General features: G+C 40.5%; 5 protein-coding genes across 6 annotated transcripts; 2 read left to right on the top strand and 3 right to left on the bottom strand.

Moving 5' to 3' along the window:
- Positions 1 to 7,727: 7,727 nt before the first annotated feature.
- Positions 7,728 to 8,851, bottom strand: LOC6599350 (UPF0488 protein CG14286). The gene is made up of 3 exons (XM_002024470.2): positions 8,615 to 8,851; positions 8,397 to 8,531; positions 7,728 to 8,079 (listed from the first exon to the last, which is right to left on the bottom strand). Exons 1-3 carry the CDS (start codon positions 8,814 to 8,816, stop codon positions 7,769 to 7,771), a joined length of 648 nt encoding a protein of 215 aa, XP_002024506.1. The 5' UTR covers positions 8,817 to 8,851; the 3' UTR covers positions 7,728 to 7,768.
- Positions 8,852 to 9,321: 470 nt separating this feature from the next.
- Positions 9,322 to 10,270, top strand: LOC6599443 (60S ribosomal protein L30). The gene is made up of 3 exons (XM_002024471.2): positions 9,322 to 9,368; positions 9,435 to 9,580; positions 10,042 to 10,270. The coding sequence occupies exons 1-3, from the start codon at positions 9,348 to 9,350 to the stop codon at positions 10,208 to 10,210; spliced, it is 336 nt and encodes a 111-aa protein (XP_002024507.1). The 5' UTR covers positions 9,322 to 9,347; the 3' UTR covers positions 10,211 to 10,270.
- A 338-nt stretch (positions 10,271 to 10,608) lies between these two features.
- LOC6599444 (zinc finger matrin-type protein 3) lies at positions 10,609 to 12,022 on the top strand. The gene has a single exon (XM_002024472.2). It carries the CDS (start codon positions 10,690 to 10,692, stop codon positions 11,719 to 11,721), a length of 1,032 nt encoding a protein of 343 aa, XP_002024508.2. The 5' UTR covers positions 10,609 to 10,689; the 3' UTR covers positions 11,722 to 12,022.
- A 301-nt stretch (positions 12,023 to 12,323) lies between these two features.
- Positions 12,324 to 14,911, bottom strand: LOC6599445 (protein NipSnap). Of its 2 annotated transcripts, XM_026991394.1 has the most exons (6): positions 14,662 to 14,911; positions 14,480 to 14,596; positions 13,620 to 13,799; positions 13,112 to 13,405; positions 12,902 to 13,044; positions 12,324 to 12,823 (listed from the first exon to the last, which is right to left on the bottom strand). In XM_026991394.1, exons 2-6 carry the CDS (start codon positions 14,536 to 14,538, stop codon positions 12,675 to 12,677), a joined length of 825 nt encoding a protein of 274 aa, XP_026847195.1. In that variant the 5' UTR covers positions 14,539 to 14,596; positions 14,662 to 14,911; the 3' UTR covers positions 12,324 to 12,674. The 2 variants fall into 2 exon arrangements, with proteins under 2 accessions (XP_026847195.1, XP_002024509.1); XM_002024473.2 differs by having other exon boundaries at positions 14,480 to 14,911.
- Positions 14,912 to 16,862: 1,951 nt separating this feature from the next.
- LOC6599446 (BTB/POZ domain-containing protein 9) lies at positions 16,863 to 17,774 on the bottom strand. The gene has a single exon (XM_026991407.1). The coding sequence runs from the start codon at positions 17,772 to 17,774 to the stop codon at positions 16,863 to 16,865; it is 912 nt and encodes a 303-aa protein (XP_026847208.1).
- Positions 17,775 to 18,120: the final 346 nt, after the last annotated feature.

Here is an 18,120-nt window from a genome sequence, read left to right as displayed (position 1 = left end):
GGCTCTCGTTCGTAGGCGCTTGCAGCCAGTCGCCGCAGACATACCCATAGATAGACAACCAGACCTGAGCATGGGCCTATTTTATGAGAAAGTTCATTAGTTAGCGCCCATACGGACAGGTATATTATAGACTATTTATATTTTGTTATCAAATTCGAAGTGAAGTTTCTTTCATCTACAAACAATGCCTAGATTATACATATACTATATACATATATAGCTGCATATATGTATAGGATCTGCACGGACACACAACAAACACTGAGACAGAGACAGAGACAGACACAGGTGGGGCCGCCATAGGCGTGCTTTGCTCTAAAACATAAAAACCAACAATATATGTATAGAATGAATTCAAATAGAATTTCTCAACTGAAATTGTTTTTAATTGTTATACATACATATATATATATATATATATATATATGCATATATTTAAATGACTTTCGACATTAAGTTTTTAATTAGTTATAACGATTAAGAGATAAGCTCATTTTTGATATCAAGATGCGACCGACGACAACAGGAAGATGTGTGAAAATGAACAGGAATGACCCTATACTAAAAGCCACACAAGCGTTGGGCGTCTGGGAGCCGATCAACTTCGAATGAGCCCGAAGATCAGTCAACCCAGATGCCCAACAAAAGTCTGTGCCCCTCACCTCGACTGTAACCTACCGACTGCAAGTGGTTGGGATATTCTAGCGAACTGAATGAGACGATGCGAAGGAAGTGATCCCTAGAATATTGGGCCCCAACCATTCGAGTTATCGAAGCCATCTTTAGTCTCTCCCAATGTCCCAATGCCCCAATCGGAACTGTCTGCTGTCTCGAGCCAATCCAGATGATATAAGCCATAAACAATTGCATTATCCAAGGCAAGGAATGGAAAGGGTATGCGCATGTCATATGGGAAAACAAAATAGAAGTACTATAAACAACTCTTTCATTTGTGTGTTACATTGTATGTATTACTATTTGACTTCATATTTTTTTTATATTGTATGTATATCTATTTTTATATGAACATTTGTAATTTTTATAAATCAAGTAAAGTAAAAAAAAATTTTATACTTTTTATATGGGCTTACGTGAAAAATACCTTGTGCTATAGTATGAATGTTTACTTTAATTTTCAAACAAACCAAACAAACAACAGAAACAAAAACAAACCGAAACGAAACGAAAAATGTTGCAAGAAAAAAAAAACCAAGAAAATCAAACCAAAAAACCAAATGAGCATTTTTATTTAACCTCCATATTAATGAAGTCCCCAATCGAAGCACGAAACACGATAAACAAACAAATTATAGATGTAAATATCACATCGGATATACAACAGATATACATAGGTCTATAATTTTCCTTCTCCCGAATTTAATGGCTGACACCTCTCAATGTATATTGTATGTAAAATGGTTTAATGGAAATATATATATATAGACTAATGTGTAAGTAGAAACCAACCAAGAAAAAACATACAATACGTGTATAAGTACACTCTCTCCCACATGTAGAAACCTTAGAGATAATGTTAGTGCATATATTACAGATATATGCACGTATAAGAAGATCTTGTTAAGTAGTATTTGTAATTTATGCAAATATTTTTTACATTTTGTTACAACTGAGAAGAGAATGAAAAGAAAGAAGGAAGAAGGAGGCAGTGATGCAGAGCGACGAATCGGTGGATAGGAGGAAGATTTTAAACATTTTGAAAAAATGTATTCGAATATATATGTACCTACACATCCCACAGATGTGTGTATCTCAAAACTTACCACTGAAAAACGGAAATTAAATGAAACATTTAAGTACCTTAAAGAAGCTTCTGACTACAGCTACTGTGATCACGATCAAGAGTCAAAATCAAACCAGAATCAAAGTCAGAATATTGATAAGCTTCGAATGCAATTCGCTCACACCTCAAATCCGTGCGGACCAGCGACACTGGACAGAACAGTTCACTGGGAGCCACCGCATGGACATCAGGGGTCAACGAATTGTGGATTTCTTGCTTTTGTATTCTGATCATAGTAGTGCTTAAGTACAGTACCTACATACAGTCATATAGCTGCATAGATACATACATTCATACTGAGATACATCGCGTCCCATTTGACGCCCGAACACAATGAGCGCATGGAAACGGGACGGTTTTTTAGATATATTAGAGCTATTCAAAAACTATCAAAAAAAACAGAAAAGGAAACAAATTTTTTACTTTTATATATATATATATATATATATATAAATATGTAGATAGATATATATGTGTGTATGTATCGGTATGTACAATACGAGTATATGATAGCATGTCTCCATTCTCAATGTGTTTGATGTACAATATTATACAATACAAAGCAATGTCTGTTTCTCGATGTACATACTCGTAAATAGTGAAAATACATAATGTTAACAAATGTCCCACATGCCATAAGCTGTTTGAGTAGGTATATGGCCCTAAACTCTCTCTCTTTTCCCTCCGCCTGGGTAGGTTGGAGGGCGGTAAAGTTGTATAAAATACATAGTACAGTACTTATGTGTAAGAGAATACTGATTGCTTGCTTAGGCACTTTTCTATTGTGATTGTGATACCAATGTAAGGCACAGATACCGATACAGATACCGATAGAGAAACTGATAGAGAACATACCTATTTAGATGTCGTTGTCCACCAACTTGAATCTTAAGCTAAGTCGAGATCAGATGAGATTGTATCTGAAAGACACCTAACAGCAACAGCAACAGCAACAGCAACTGGAGTAGGAATAGGAATAGGAATAGGAATAGGTATAGGAAAGGAATCATCATGGTAGATAATACAAATATACAAGTACACACACTATATTTTACAATATGAAACACACACACACAGACACAGACACACTCATAGTATCTAGGGGGCGGATCTGGCAAGATTGTAGTAGGAAGCAACTCACTAACTAAACTAAACCGCAACAACATTGGTGTTATCAATATTTGTGTAAGAGAGATCCGCAACAGCTAACAAAATACATAATAATAATTATAATAACAAACTGCTTTTTATACCTCAGATATGTTTCTATATATGAGTATGTTTACTATATAATATTCCACATGGGAAAGGAAGGAACTCCACTCTCTTCCAGCCCAAATGCAAAACCCGAACCCAAGCAAAGCAAACTAAATTAAATGAAATTACATTACACCCACTGGTCGTCTATACGGTGATTAAGTATCGTTATCTGGATAAGTAGTTAGAGGAAAGAATTCATTTATGAATGTTGGATGTAACTTTTGTATATTTTTAGGTAACTTGTTCAATTGATACGCTTTTTTCCAAACAAAAATCTAGATGTGCATTACCTACTACCTACCACACAGACACACAGCCACTGACTAATGTGGGGTCCCAGACTCTAAGATAGGATTGTATATGCATATGTGTATTCCTGGAAAATTGGCGGGAAAACAATCATCGCCACAAATTAAGCTCAATATGTGTGTTTCGGCATAATAAAATCCAAATCCAAATACTCGTAGCTGTACCGTATAGGTATTCCCAAAGATACGATACGGACGAATATGTACCCAGATATGAGATTTTTGAATGAGTGTCTAGTTTCTTATATACGAGTACATATACTAACTATATCTATGTTATGACTAAGCAATGGACATGGAAAATATTGTGATTTAAGTTTGGCAATTGGTCATCTTTCGTTGAATAGAAGTACATACATATGTATGTATGTTGGAGAGTGCAATAAATTACAATTTAAATTAAATATACACATATGTATGTATGTATGTATGGTATGTACGACTATAATTATGTTTTAAACTTTAACTCGAATAAGTTATCGTGCTATCGTATCGTACTGATTGCCATATCTCGTATGATTGCAATATCGTTCGTTTGACAGCAAGGAGGAAAGAGAATTGAATTCGAATTAAATAAATGCATATCAGTGAACACAATACAATAACGATGTACAGACAGACAGACAAACAATATATTGAATTTAAAGTGCTATAAATGTGTATGTATGTATGTATATCCTATACCCAGTACACATATACGAGTATTCAATCAATTCAAGAAGAACAGAACCCCTTACGTGTGTACATAAGCATAGAGGTAATTAATGTAATATATATGTATTATGTATAGTAAAAAAATATAACTTCCATATTGAGTATTTTTCATATTACCTTTAATAGAATAAAGATTATCGTATTATTCGAATACATGACACCTGCAGTTTTGCCTAGGGAACTACGACCCAAAAACTACTACTTTTATGGGCATCCCATCTATTAAAGCGTAGCTTTTTTTCATCCTCTATTTTCGATGCTTAATACCGAAATTGCCGCATGCTCTCTCTATCTCTCTTTATTCCGCTACTGTCTATCTCCAACCGTTTTCTCGCTCCCTTCCGCCACGAAGTGCACACATTGGCGAGTTAGAGTGTGTGTGGGAGAGAGTAAGCGTGCCGATTCTGCGCTAAAGTGGACAAATTAAAATATTTTAAAAACGAAAATGCGTTGCATGGCGTGACACGAAGAGAGCATCGACCGCGCGCGCTCTCTTCGTCGACCTCAAGCAATCAGCTCTTCCCGAAGAGAGCCGAACGTCAGAACTTCCAGACCAAGGTGAGATTTGGCAGAGCCATGCTGCCATCGTGTATTCGCTCTCTTTCGGCTTATTTTGCACCCCATTGGAAGACAGAGAAAGATGTACCGAAGATGTTTTGTTTTCTCCACTCTTCGCTGCTTTGTGCGAAATGAAAAGAGATGGCATGGTTGTTGTGGCTTGTATTAAATCAAAACTTTTGAGTTCTTCTTACGGCCTAATAAATGATTGTTTCGTATTTGTATTTCATTGCTTAAGTGTCTAACATTTTGCGGTCGGCACGCACACATTGCTGTGCGCTTGTGTGCGTGGACAGCAGGCAAAATGGAATAAAGAAGTGTTTTTGTATTTATGCAGCGCAGCAGCAGCACATAAGATAGGGCCTTGCCGGCCCCTGACTTAAATCCAATTATAAGGCGTTTGCGATCAGCTTGACCATTTTATGGACGCAAATCAAAAATAATATGAAAGGTTCTAACCTTTTTAAACAGTTCATTTATAAAAAAAAAAACGTCCTCATGGACGAGGAAACTAAAAACGTTGATTCATGTTTTTTCATATGGAAAAAGTCAAGCAGGTGTACCCAAACCATAATTTAATAGGTATTTCCGGAGTCGATTTTTAAATTCCCTTGGATTTGGGTGAGCGTCTTTTGAGCTCAGAGCGTTGAAAAAGTGCTTCAAGGGGTCCTCTGATATTCTGCTAGTTATCAAGTAATCCTTGCCAATTTTTGTGCCAACATATTGTAATAAATGCTCCAGCGAGGTATTGTTGACAATCACTCCATTTTGAAAGGGAAGTCGCTGCTGGGAGTTCGGCACTAGCAAGGCGGACATGATGGCAGTCATTTCACTCATCACTTTACGCTGCACATTTAGGGATTTTCCAAATTCCTTGGACGGAGTTGAGTTTTCGGCTAGCAGTCTGACATTAAACATTTCGACCCAGTCGTGGATCAGCTCGATGAAGTCTGCTGTTTCACAGGCCTTATATACCTCCAGTCCCAGATGACTGCAGCGTCGAATGGCACTTGCTGTCGCCTTGGAGAGCAACTGAGTGGCCAATTTGATCTTTTGCCTGTGGGCGGCCTTCACGTTTAAGTGGTCCTCCGTTAGTTTCCATAGAATTTCCAAATCCGTAGAAGCGGCATGGTTCATCGCTTGCCTTATAGTCGTGGCGGTTATTTGATGGCCTTTTATCACAAGCCCAGAGTCTAGGAATTGATTCCTTATTAGCTTTACCAGGTGTAGCACATCGGCAAATACAAAAACTTTCATCTGTCCATTAGATGGATGTTCGAACCATGTTTTTTCTAAAATAAAGCAAGAAACATAAGTACATATGTATGTATTTCACAGAAAAAAATGGCTTTCTTTATAGATACCTGTTGATATTCCCAGCTGTGCCCATAAACTCGAATTTGCGGGTCCCATGTTGGAGACCATTGCCACGACATGGTATTCAGCAGAGTGAAGCTTTCTGATGAGCATATGCAGAGTGTCGAGGGTCATAGGTTTGTCGAAATCGTAATAAATGAGATTCTTCCAAGACTTCCACAATCCCTGAACCATGGCCACCTGTACATACTTTTTGGTCTCTTGTTCGTCTTTTTGTCCAAAGTTGTACTCATCGAAGCACAGCACGCACTGTTTGTCTTCATTCTTCCTGTCAACCTCCGCCTCCATAAGTTCAAATATAAAATTTAATGGGCCAGGGCTTATTTCCACCGTTTGCGACCATTCGTGCAGGGTGGAGGTACTGGGGAATGGGAAGCCCCTTTTGAGGAGATGCCTGTAGGCCCTAGGTCCAGCAGCATTTAGACAAATTCCAGCCGAAATGTCTTCGGAGCTCCAGCGCACCCGTGTAAGTCCATTTTCCATCTTACTTATTTGCTTTTCGGAGAATATGCTTTTAAGTGACTCTGCCAACTTTTCCATGCTCTGCACTCGTTTGACAAGCCGATCATTTTCCTTTTCCAACTCCTTTATTCTGAATTTTAGCCGCAAGTTTTCTATCGCTATTCCGCATTCAATTACTTCTTTCCTGTAATTTGGGCAACATTTCGAAATTATCATAGAAGGAACAATAGCTTTCAAGCGGCACTTACTCAGTTTGCGAGCTAAAATCACAAAAATTCTGACCGGCAGCAGAGGGTATTTCCTCTGTGTATAAGTATCCCACTCTATGAGGAACTGCGTTTGGCAGCAAACGTCTCCGCTTTGCCTTGCTCTCGGACGCATAATGAAAGTCGCTTTCATTAAAATGATTCTCGCAAATTTTATTGCTCTCATCCAATTTAACTTGCATTGCATTTATCCATAGTTGTCTTTTTTTTGCGTCTTTCGGCACGCAAATCAGGCGGCCCGAATTCGAGCGGCAAATTTTGCAAACTTGTGGCATTTTTCCGACGTCCGCGCTCCACTCGCACGGAACACACAACGAAAACTGAGCGAAATAAGTCCCGAAAAGAGAGCGCGTTGTGGGAATGAGCACACCACCTTGTTGTCGCGATGAAATCATATGTATGTACAATGTGGTGAATTCGCCCTATATCGGGTCGCGTTCATCACTCACACACACACATGATGCAGTTATATAAGATGATACCACATGATAGAATCAAAAAAGGTGGTCCGCTCCCGAAACGCGTTCTCTTTTCTGGTATTATTCGTTCTCTCTCTTTCGGCTCATACTCATACTCTTAAATTGAACACACATTAAGACCCAGAAAGAGAGCGCATTGAGCGAATATACCACCACTTGTATGATTTCAACATACTTGTCTTGCAAGGTGGTGGATTCCCTCTATTTCGGTTCTATTTCACGCTCAGCTGTCTGAGACGCTTTGATGCGAGAGAGAAGAAAGATAAAGAGATAGTATAGATGCTTTGTTTTGTTTTCTATACTCTTCGCTCCTTTCTGCTGCTGTCGTATTGAGCTGAGAAGACAGTGCACGGCGGGAATCTACCTCCATGTATAATTTCATGGCTCTGAGCTAGCTTCGGCGGGTTCTTTGGGCCTGTATTGTTTATACAATGTATAAGATTACATTTTCAGCATTGCCCAAAAATTAAACCTATTCTAGAATCGAAGACTTGTCAATCTGTACTCTCAGGCATATTGGTAATCAGTTTATTCAAATTTCAATCAGCCGTTCAGTCTTAGGCCGCTAAAGTTAATGTCGTTCGCATGGTCATCCTCGATGGTAAAGTTGAATTTAAATTGACTCGCCGTGCTCTCTTGCCGCAGGCTGCTGCGAAGCGACGGCAAATCAGACGACTGTGGATGCGATGCTGTCTCCTGGGCGGGCTCTGGTACATTCTCATTGGTACTGGCGGCGGTGGGCAGGGCAAATTCAAAGCGAAAGTCCTTTCCAGATGTCAGAAGCGCCGACTTCTTCACAAAGCTGGACTTTTTGTTTGTATCAGCGGAGGGTGTGAATTTTATTTGCCTGGAAGCTGTAATACAGAGAGATGAGTTATATATAGCTTATGCAGGTGTAAAGTCGTTAAATAAAATGTATTTCCATCGAAATGAGCGCTACACAGATCAGAAAGAGAGGCAACAGCATTGTGGAACAGAACGAAACTGTGCTGTTGTGCACATTGTGTAAAATTGTAAATTGTGGGCCATACTGTTGCTTAAATTAACATCTTTTGGTGACAAACAATGTAAGACTGATCCATAGACAGACACACAATTGCAGCAGGTTGTGGATGAATACCAATCTCAGACGGTTTCAGGTCATAATAATTTATTTCTATGGGTTCCTCACCTAGCATCATTTTTCTTTCCTCCTGTTGCATTTTGGATCGGTAATCCCCCATGGAGAGCTTCATTACCTGACGCTTCTTGATGAGCGGCGCCGTTTGGCTTGTCAGAATCTTAAGGTTCTTGGCAGTATCTTCGGCTATGATTGTTGATTTCAAGAGAATGTTAGCACAGATCCATATACATAAATATTTTCGCAGTGTGTTTATGAGACCGACTTACCAACTTTTTGGCTCAGTTTTCCGCCGTCCAGAGCTAACTGCAGCTGTTGAACACACCAGCAGAGCTCCAGCTCGAATTGAATGGCGCTCTCGCCGTCAAATGCCGGGGCCGTTGCAGCCGACGCCGCAGCCACCGGCTTCTTTGCTGGGCCCTGAATTGGGGGTGGTCTATTTATTGACTTTGCGGTTTTTCTGCGATGCATGCCGTTTAGATTATTATTTTTGTTTACAAAAAAATTCAATGTGCTCCACAGCTGGACAAATATCGATGGTAGCAACGATGTCATCGATGGTTCTTTGTCAAACATCGAATAAGCGATGGGTGTAAAGTACCGATCACAAGACAAACGCATCTCTGCCAAACTAGTTTTATTAAGTATTATTAGTTTTATTAATTGTATTAAATTATGGGGGCGTGGTAAAATGTTCTATCTAGCTAATAATATTCGACGGAATATCAAAACTGAGGAATATGTATAATATAACATGAGTTCGTCAGCATATTTACGGTATATTTTTAAAATTGGACGGTATATTTTGGTATATTTCTGAGGGTTGCACGGTATATTTAATCGATAAGTCCGCGTTTCCGGATTCTGCCTCTTTCCGTCGTCTGCCTCCTTCTTTTCACACTGTCAGCCGACGAAGGTAGGTTTGCTCCAAAATGCGTGCTCGTTTGAAAATAACTAAAAATTAATTTTTCCTCAGTCGCTACTTTGATTTAAATATTCAAAATGGTTGCCCCAAAGAAACAGGTAAATATGACAAATAGTGAGCATGATCTCGAACATGTGTGCTGATCGCTGCATTTATGTTTCTAGAAAAAGGCGCTGGAGAGCACCAATGCGCGTTTGGCGCTGGTGATGAAGTCTGGCAAATACTGCCTGGGCTACAAGCAGACGCTGAAGACTCTGCGTCAAGGCAAGGCCAAGCTGGTTCTCATTGCCAGCAACACGCCCGCCCTGAGGTGAGAATGCTACCGAGAAGTAGATTTCCATTGCACCCAAGTATGTATGAACAGCAACGCGTTGCTGTTCTTGGAACCATATGGAGTCTTGCTTAATGCTGACTGAGAAATATGATTCCAATCAAAAAGAAATTGATGGAAACTATGGAGTAGTATATATCATCTCAAACAGCGCAAGCGGCAGGGCAGAGGCAGGGCGACTGTTTTTGTTGGCTCTGCCTTGCCTGCCCCTCCACGTGGTTTCCACTAACGACACGCACATGTTGCGGCTGCTTGGGGTAAGACTGAACGTGTATTTTATCAAATGTGTACATACACACGCACTGTGATGATTCTGTAATTCCGACTGCCCTGACGAATCTTTTTATTACTAGAGACTCTTTCTGATTGTATTGACTCTCGGATTGGGGTGCTAGAGTTGTGTATTGCTTACTAATAGATTATGGTTTGTGCCTTTGCAGGAAATCCGAGATTGAGTACTACGCCATGTTGGCCAAGACTGAGGTCCAGCACTACAGCGGCACTAACATTGAGCTGGGCACTGCTTGCGGTAAATACTTCCGCGTGTGCACCTTGTCCATTACCGATCCTGGAGATTCGGACATCATCCGTTCATTGCCCGACAACTAAAATGGCTCGAGATTCTGTTTTTTTTTTACAATAAATTCTTGTAATGAGATGAAGAAGAAATATTCTGTGTTTTGGCAGGGATGTTCTAAAGCAGTGCCCCGGGTCTGGGACACCCACACCCCCTGTGCACTGCTTGCATAATTCAATGAATGTTTGTGTTGGTGTGGGTACCACACGGATGGGTTCTAGCAAATGGTTGTGACGTCACACAATCTTGCTGTATATAATATATACATATGTATGGCATAATAAAAATAAGCAATAAAAGGTATCTTCTGCATTTTTCATTGCACTGTTTAAAAAGTCAACGCGATTTTCCATGTGTTGTCGATACCTGCAGACGATATATCATTGACATCTCTAATTGTCTATTTATGTTTGATTTGTCCTGAATAATTCGAGTTTCAATGAAGAAATACCACAAGTGGCGATAAACGCATCGCAAGTAGAGTCCGTGGACAATTCTCCGACACTCACTCATGGCATGGTTTGGAAGCAATAATCAAGTTGTTGCGCCCGGGGACCAGGAAATGGCCCTTGCAGGTGTTCTGGTCCCTGGTCCAGGAGCCGCCGCCACAGCGCGTCCAAGGAAGCGCAAACATTCTGCCGGCGAGCCGCCTGCCAATGAAAATGCTATGGATGTAGATGGGACCGAAATGAGCTACTTTCTGGGTCGCCATGCGGGCTACCCCGACGAGCTGAACGTCCTCATCAAGCCGATGCGCTGCGAGCTGTGCAAGGCGACGATGACATCGTGCAAGAGCGCCGAGGACCACTACTACTCCAGGGGGCACGATCGCCAAGTTGCCGCATGGATCACCAAGACCTACCCGGAGCGTGGCTTTCAAATGACACCCGGTCGGATTGGCACGACGGCCTACCACTGCAAAGTCTGCGACCTGTCCTTGAGCTCTGCATCCCACGCCCGTCAGCACTACGGGGGCCGCAAGCACAAACTGGTAGAGTCGAAGTTCTCGCGGACCTCGGGAGCTAGCTATTGCGACACCTCCGGGGATTTTGTGCACGTGCACACACCCGAAACAAAGCTCAAGGACTTGTCCTTCCTGGCCGACGCAACGCGTTCAGAGCTGCCCGAGGATTGCCCCCAGCCCGAAGCTCTAACACTCAATCAAGCAAATCGTCCAGCGACAGTCGAAGAGCACGCTGAGGCTAGCAGTAAAAAGGAATGTAGTCTGTGCCAAATTAAGGTAACATCTTCGGGGCAAATGGAAATGCACGTCAAGGGAGTGAAGCACCAGAAGAATCTACGCAAAGTGAGTATGGAGCCGGACATAGAGATGGACTCAGTCCCGTCCGAAGGATCGATTGCGGCCAGTCTTGGTGAGGAGTTGTCGGCTGCGGATCAATCCATGTACCGCACACCGACCGGCGGCTACTACTGCGAACTCTGCAAGAAGCTCATGAACCATGCGACCACCTTGCAACAGCATCTGTGTGGCAAGAAGCACTTGAAGACAGTACGTCAGCATGCTGAACAGTCTAGTCAATAATTTAACGATCTCATTATTTAAGCAACATTTTGTATGGCAATACAATCTTCGAATACATAGATGGAAAAGATTGGTCCGTCTCCCATTGCCCATAAAATTAACTTTATTTTGTCTGCATTAGACTGCATTCCCAGTGTGTATTGCTATACACATTATTACAGCATGTAAAACAGCATTTAGTTTAGCGAAAACAATTCTTTTTTTTTTATCATCTATGGTGAAACCCCAAAGCGGAAGGGATACGATATGATACCGACAAAACACTCAATAAATCTTGTAAAAATTGTTATTATGCTGTAAAGTTCGTGTTTTATCCCAGGATGAGATTTGGCTGAAAATATCCAGGCCCTGAAGGCTTTATCTTTAAACGAAACTAGATGAAAGTAGACGGCCCAAAACTTATGTGGGCCAATCGAATTTAGAAGTCTAATGCACATGTTTTCACGACTATCATTCCTATAACCCACACTTCTCCCAAGCGCTGAGAATCTATTCATATTCATATCACATCATCGAAGTGGAGAACATGCTCGTTCAGATGCAGATACATTTTAATTTACGGATAAGTGGTGCAAACAATTTTATAAATAAATGCAAAAATATTTTACGCTTTTGCTTGTTTCACAATATACACTTTTATAGCACTTTTATTATTGTTTTAAAATTTTACAAAACGAAATTTTTTTTTTTTCATTTTTGGTTAAATTCAAGATTTTGTATGTGGGGGCACCACACATACAGGATAGTTCCTTTCTTTAGAGTAAAATGCACACTTTTTGACCTTATTTGATACTAGAGAAAACTAAAATTAATGCATATATACATACATACATATGTGTATATGTATATGTATGACGGCATTATGTACAACGACTAACACGAGCGGAAGCGGCATTACATTACACGTATAGCCCTTCGTTCTCAGATACGATACGGATTCAGTTGGTCCATGCTTATTGTGTGGGCGAGAACTCAGTGGGAGCGAGGACGCGGCAATGCATGTCTCGAATCAACGGCACAGTGTAGGCTACACACTCGTCCCAGCCAGGGGAACGCCATGCGGCCTCTCTGGTCTCCTTGCGGTCCTGCAGCGAGCTGTAGCCTGTGCAAGTAGTAGAATTGGGAATTGTTCTTCAACTGTTCTAAGGAATACATATATGTACTATATAGTTTTACATACACCAGATGTGATGGACATTGTAAAGTCGGCCGATCTGCGAGAAGAACCCAGCAAAGGCTTCGTTGTTGTGCTTGCGATAGTTGATGGCACGAGCCCAGTTGTTTCCCCATTCAATCATGGTGCCAGGCGTCAGTCGATATGATCTGCAATATATGTAGAGGATATAGGATAATTTATCGTTTCATATATGATTTTGAATGGATTTTGTACCGCATTTCGTAGATGTTCTTGCCGGAACGGCTGGCAATCTGCGGCCAGTAGCTGAAGGCCAACAGATATTGAAGGTGCCGAGAGCGCAGAAATTTGGAACGCTCCTGCATTAGACTCAGGTACTCTGGATCGTTCCACAGATCCTCTTTGGCCTGATCGATTTTCTCGAAGCCACCCGTGTATTTCCATAAATGCAAGCACTGGTCCATGTCGCCCACCTGCACGCTCCATGACGCCACCAAATTGCAAGACAGATTTGCCTTTTTATCGTTCATCAAAGACACGGTTGTTTTGCTAAAAGGAAATGGAAGTATTCAAGACAGTTTGTGAGACAATTCATAAAGGTCACCAACCAATCAAAAACGTTTTTAAGAACCCAAAGATTTGATAATGAATATAAGTATTTTTTGTGGAGGAACGGGGAAACCTTTGGATTAGCCCAATGAAACGTACTTGCTACTGGGTCAACTGTTAAAAATTGTTAGCTGGAATATGCCACTCCACTCACTAGTTATTAAGATAGGCGCTCATCGAGTCGGGTCGTACATTATGTGTATGCAATGCATATATTATTTCCTTGTCGCTCAGCATGCGGCTGTGCGACTCTTTGGTTGGTTCGATTTTCCGGACAAGTAACTTCGAGAACCATGAATCTGATTCCCTGCAGTTGGCAGTGGTCGAAATCCATCTAAAAGTACAAAATTGACAATATTAATCCGATTAGCAAGCCCAAAACTCAATCAGAGAGAGAACTTTGATCATTTTATTGGTAAGAAATGAATGACTAGGGTTCACCAGCAGATATTATAAAAGAAAAAGTCTTTGTATTCCCAATCTTATCTTTCATATATTCCGATATTCATGAAAGAATAGGGATGGCTTCAGTAAAGATTGTATTTTAATTGGATTCACAAGATATTTTTTTTTTAAATAGATATGGCATTCAAATGATCTGTGAGTAATACATATTATATATTATATTTCCTTCCGCTCTTCTGGAATACATTTCCCATGAGCGGAATTATACCTTAGATATAAAATAGGCCGATACAAATTAATTATTTTTATACTATAAAGAAATCTTTGGAATTTATGCATATGTATGTATATTTATCACTTGGGCGGACATCATTAAGGGTGTCCGCCCACCAGAGTTTTTCCTTTACGCGTCTGTGTGCATACATATGTCTGGCTATTTTACTCCTTAGAGTACTAAGAAATGAGTGCTATTTGATATTCTACTTTTAAATAAATATCAATGCACCTTTCGACGAATGTACGAGCATGCATACATATTTATGTACATATGTATGTACATATACAGCTGCGTATGTTTGGACGTGCTATTTATTATTTCATATTTCTTACCGGACAGCGGACAGGCCATTGCTATTGCCGACACTCAGAATGTTACGTAGCTTCAACATTTTCGATTTGGTTTGGCCGAATTATGCAGCGATGCAAGCGTTGATTGTGATATGAAAGCTGTGGGAAATCAGTTGCATATTATTTGTGCTGCTGTTATCATTAATATGTTTTTTTTTGCGCACTGCCTCCTCTGCCGCGTCGTGTGTACTTTAGTCAAGGTGAAGTCAGAGTCAGACCGAGCTAACAAGTGCGACAGCAATTGCCTTTTCCCATCGATAATATAGATGGGGTGTCGTGTTGCGAGTTATCCTCCTGTCCCTGTCCCCGTGTGACCGGTGGAATTTATCTGTGCTCTGTGTCGTATTGACGGATTATTTCCATAGTTAATGTGATTGCAATTTGAGCTTTATCAGGTCCCCCAAGGTCGAAGGGAGGCAGCGCAGGGGATATCTGTTGCACATTAGAAACCCACTTGTTGTATTGTTGCGGTATTTTTCGTAAATCAAACTACTATCTAGGAACAAACGTTAACTTTAAAAGAAAATAAAAAAAATTGTGGGCCTATAAATTATTATTTCTGACCCTCAAAAATATACTGAAATATCGTCTCATTTTCAAAATATACCGTAAATGTACTGATAAATTATATACCACCATATTCCTCGATTTTGATATTCAGTTGAATATTATTAGCTAGCTGGAACTTTCACATCTAAGCACATAATTTTATCCGATTAATGAGTCGATTTCCTAGATGACTGGCTTATTTTAAGTACTTCCTTCAATTTGATTGATTATAAAATAAAGTCTAAGCTAAAAGGTCAACAAAAATGTCCACTAAATTAATGTTTTTACATGGTAACTACACGGTAAGTACACATTTGCTACATGATAACTACATATTTCTTAATTATCAACAGAGACACCTGACGAGGAAGTGTGCACTGTTGTTGGAAAAATACTGGAAAAGATTAGAATGTATTAGTATATTCAAAATCCTATACAAAATATACCGATATATATGTATATATATACATTATCCAAATATGCTGTAAATAGGTCTTTAAATTTATGAAATATTCCATTATATATGATGTATGATTTGTTATGATCCGCCTCTTTTCCACCCTGGCCTATCGTTCCCAGCTAGCTCACGGGGAAGTCAGGGGTGTTTCCGACCCGATATGTCAGGGGACGGATTGAACAAAACAAAAACAAAAAAAAACATACAAAAAAAAACAAATCTAATTTATAAGACAGACTCGTCTTCGTTGGCACTTTCGTCAGCGGGGATAGTTGGTTTCGTTATCCCTAGCAGGGTCCCACCCTTCCATGAGCGCCACCTTCCATGAGCGCTCCCTTTTCATATTCAGGGTCCCCCTCTTCTTCTCGCTCTCGTCCCACCCAACTACCGTTCTCTATTCACTCATGACTCTTTTCAAATTTTCATTTTTATATCCATTATATTTTCTTACTCATCTTCTTGAACATCAATTCATAATCTAGGTTTATATAACGGAAACAAATACTAACACCAAAAAAATACTAACAAAAAAAAATAAACCCTATTTCGGCCGAATTGGCAGCCCCCTTTGATAGAAGTTGTTGCTTCCTGACGCTCGCTGATGTTTACGTTTAATCGTGGTGTTTTTTTTTATATGATCGTGATATGTTGTTTAATTGTGGGTCGGACGGGTGTAGATGTGTGAAATGTGGTGATGTTATGTGATGTGTTATGAATGAGGGTATACATGCGTGGGTTGGGTGTGATGTGGGTGGATGAAGGTGTGTGACATTGATTCGTGTGGGTTTATTTTTGCTTTGACGTCCGGCTTCTTTCCCCGGGGGGGTTGGTGTGTGGGGACAGAAACGTGTCTCCAGTCGGTGCTCCGCTGACGGTTCCTTGGTGTCCATCAGATTTTCAGAAATGCAGCGTAAAAATTTTGTCAGATTTGTCAGAATATACTGTACATTGTGTATATACATAAATGTATATATATATTGTATATTGTAGATCGCGTAGATTGTATTATATTATGTAATAATAAATTAAAGTATAAAGATGTAATAAAAAATTAATTTGCGCTGAAAAAATAGTTTTTTCCTTGCGAATGCTACAATGCCAGTTGCCCTGGGACTTGGCCTAGAGTGTTTCTTTTCGCACTTTCACTGACAAAAAAAAAAACAAGTTCTTTCTTGGAAATTGAACAAGACTAAATTAATATTTATTTTATTGGTTATAAGAATTGAATCAAATAGAAGAAATTAATGAATGCAAGTACAAATAAAAATAATCCATTCATAGGAAAAAGAAAAGGAACAAGTCTTCAGACTCTCACTAAGTCATCGCTACTGTTAAACAGTTTCCAAGTCGATCGATCGTCTAGGGAATGGTGTTATTTAGAACGGCCTTGAGCAGACAATAATTTAAAACATCTTTGCGGCCACTCTCTGGATCGACGATCCGAATGAAGCGAACAGGCATGCGGGTGAAGTGGATATCCTGCTGTGTGGGAGTAGATAAATCTATATTTCCCACGCCATCCCAGTGGGTCATGTCGCAAGAGACCTCCACGGTGCAGTTGGACGTGTCATTGGTATTTTGAATAACTTCGATAGAGATGATATTGATTATGCACCAGAAGCTCAGCTTTATAACGATCTCATCTTTGATGACCTCAACACTGCACCCGAAATGGAAGGCCACATCCACTCCTGGAGAGACGTGGGCACGGTAGGGCAATATCGACTTGATTATCGGTTTCTCGATGGCGTCGAGTATTTTTAAGGACTCGACGATCCCAGAGGGACGCACCACAAGCACCAGGTCTTCGACACTAATGAGAGAGAGACGTACAAGCGAGACCACCGACTTGATGTCCACGCCCTGATTGTGGCGACTCCATTTGACTACCGCTTTAAAGACATCGATTTCGTGTTCAATCAATGTGTCCCGTCGCAGGACTTCTTCCAGTGATTCCTTGGACAACATTTGGAAGGACTGGTGTTTCAGAACTTGGTGTGCATTTTTGTCCATGAACTTGAGGCATTTCATGGTCAGCTCTGCATGATTGAATTTGCGAGCTGTATCCAGGATCATGCACGTGTTGCTGATGGACAGATTATTCTGCAGACGTTTGGCTAGGGCCAATTCGACTTCTGGCAATATATACAAGTTGCCCAATTCGAGCACTTCGAAGACTTCATCAACGTTAAGTGTGGATATGGCCAGAGTGCCCGAATAAAAATAGCCGAGAATTACCTTGAATGTCTTCAGCGGCACCTCCACACGCATGCTGACTTCGCCGCATTGACCTGGGTTTCGAAATGTGGGTCCCAGTTATGGGTCGTTACAACCTTCAATTGAACTCAACCGATCCTCACCCTCACACACTGCTCCGCGGTGGCTTTCGTGAGCAGACATCGTATAAGAGTTATTACATTGAACGTTAGAATAGGGACCAAAATGGATAAAGAAAAGGGGCAACAAATTGAGGCGCTGCTTGGTTGTTGCCATGGTAATTATGGTTAATACAGAAGATCTACATAGCATAGGGTTCGGTTGGACAATCGTGCAGAATGATGATCATTCCGCGGCACAGGATTAAAGAAGAGTACAACAGTGTTCGGCGTACGATAAT

This window comes from Drosophila persimilis, unplaced genomic scaffold (genome assembly GCF_003286085.1).
Source record: "Drosophila persimilis strain 14011-0111.01,24,50 unplaced genomic scaffold, DperRS2 tig00000663-arrow-arrow-pilon, whole genome shotgun sequence".
NCBI classification, from domain to species: domain Eukaryota; kingdom Metazoa; phylum Arthropoda; class Insecta; order Diptera; family Drosophilidae; genus Drosophila; species Drosophila persimilis.
This window is presented reverse-complemented; position numbering and strand designations above follow the sequence as displayed.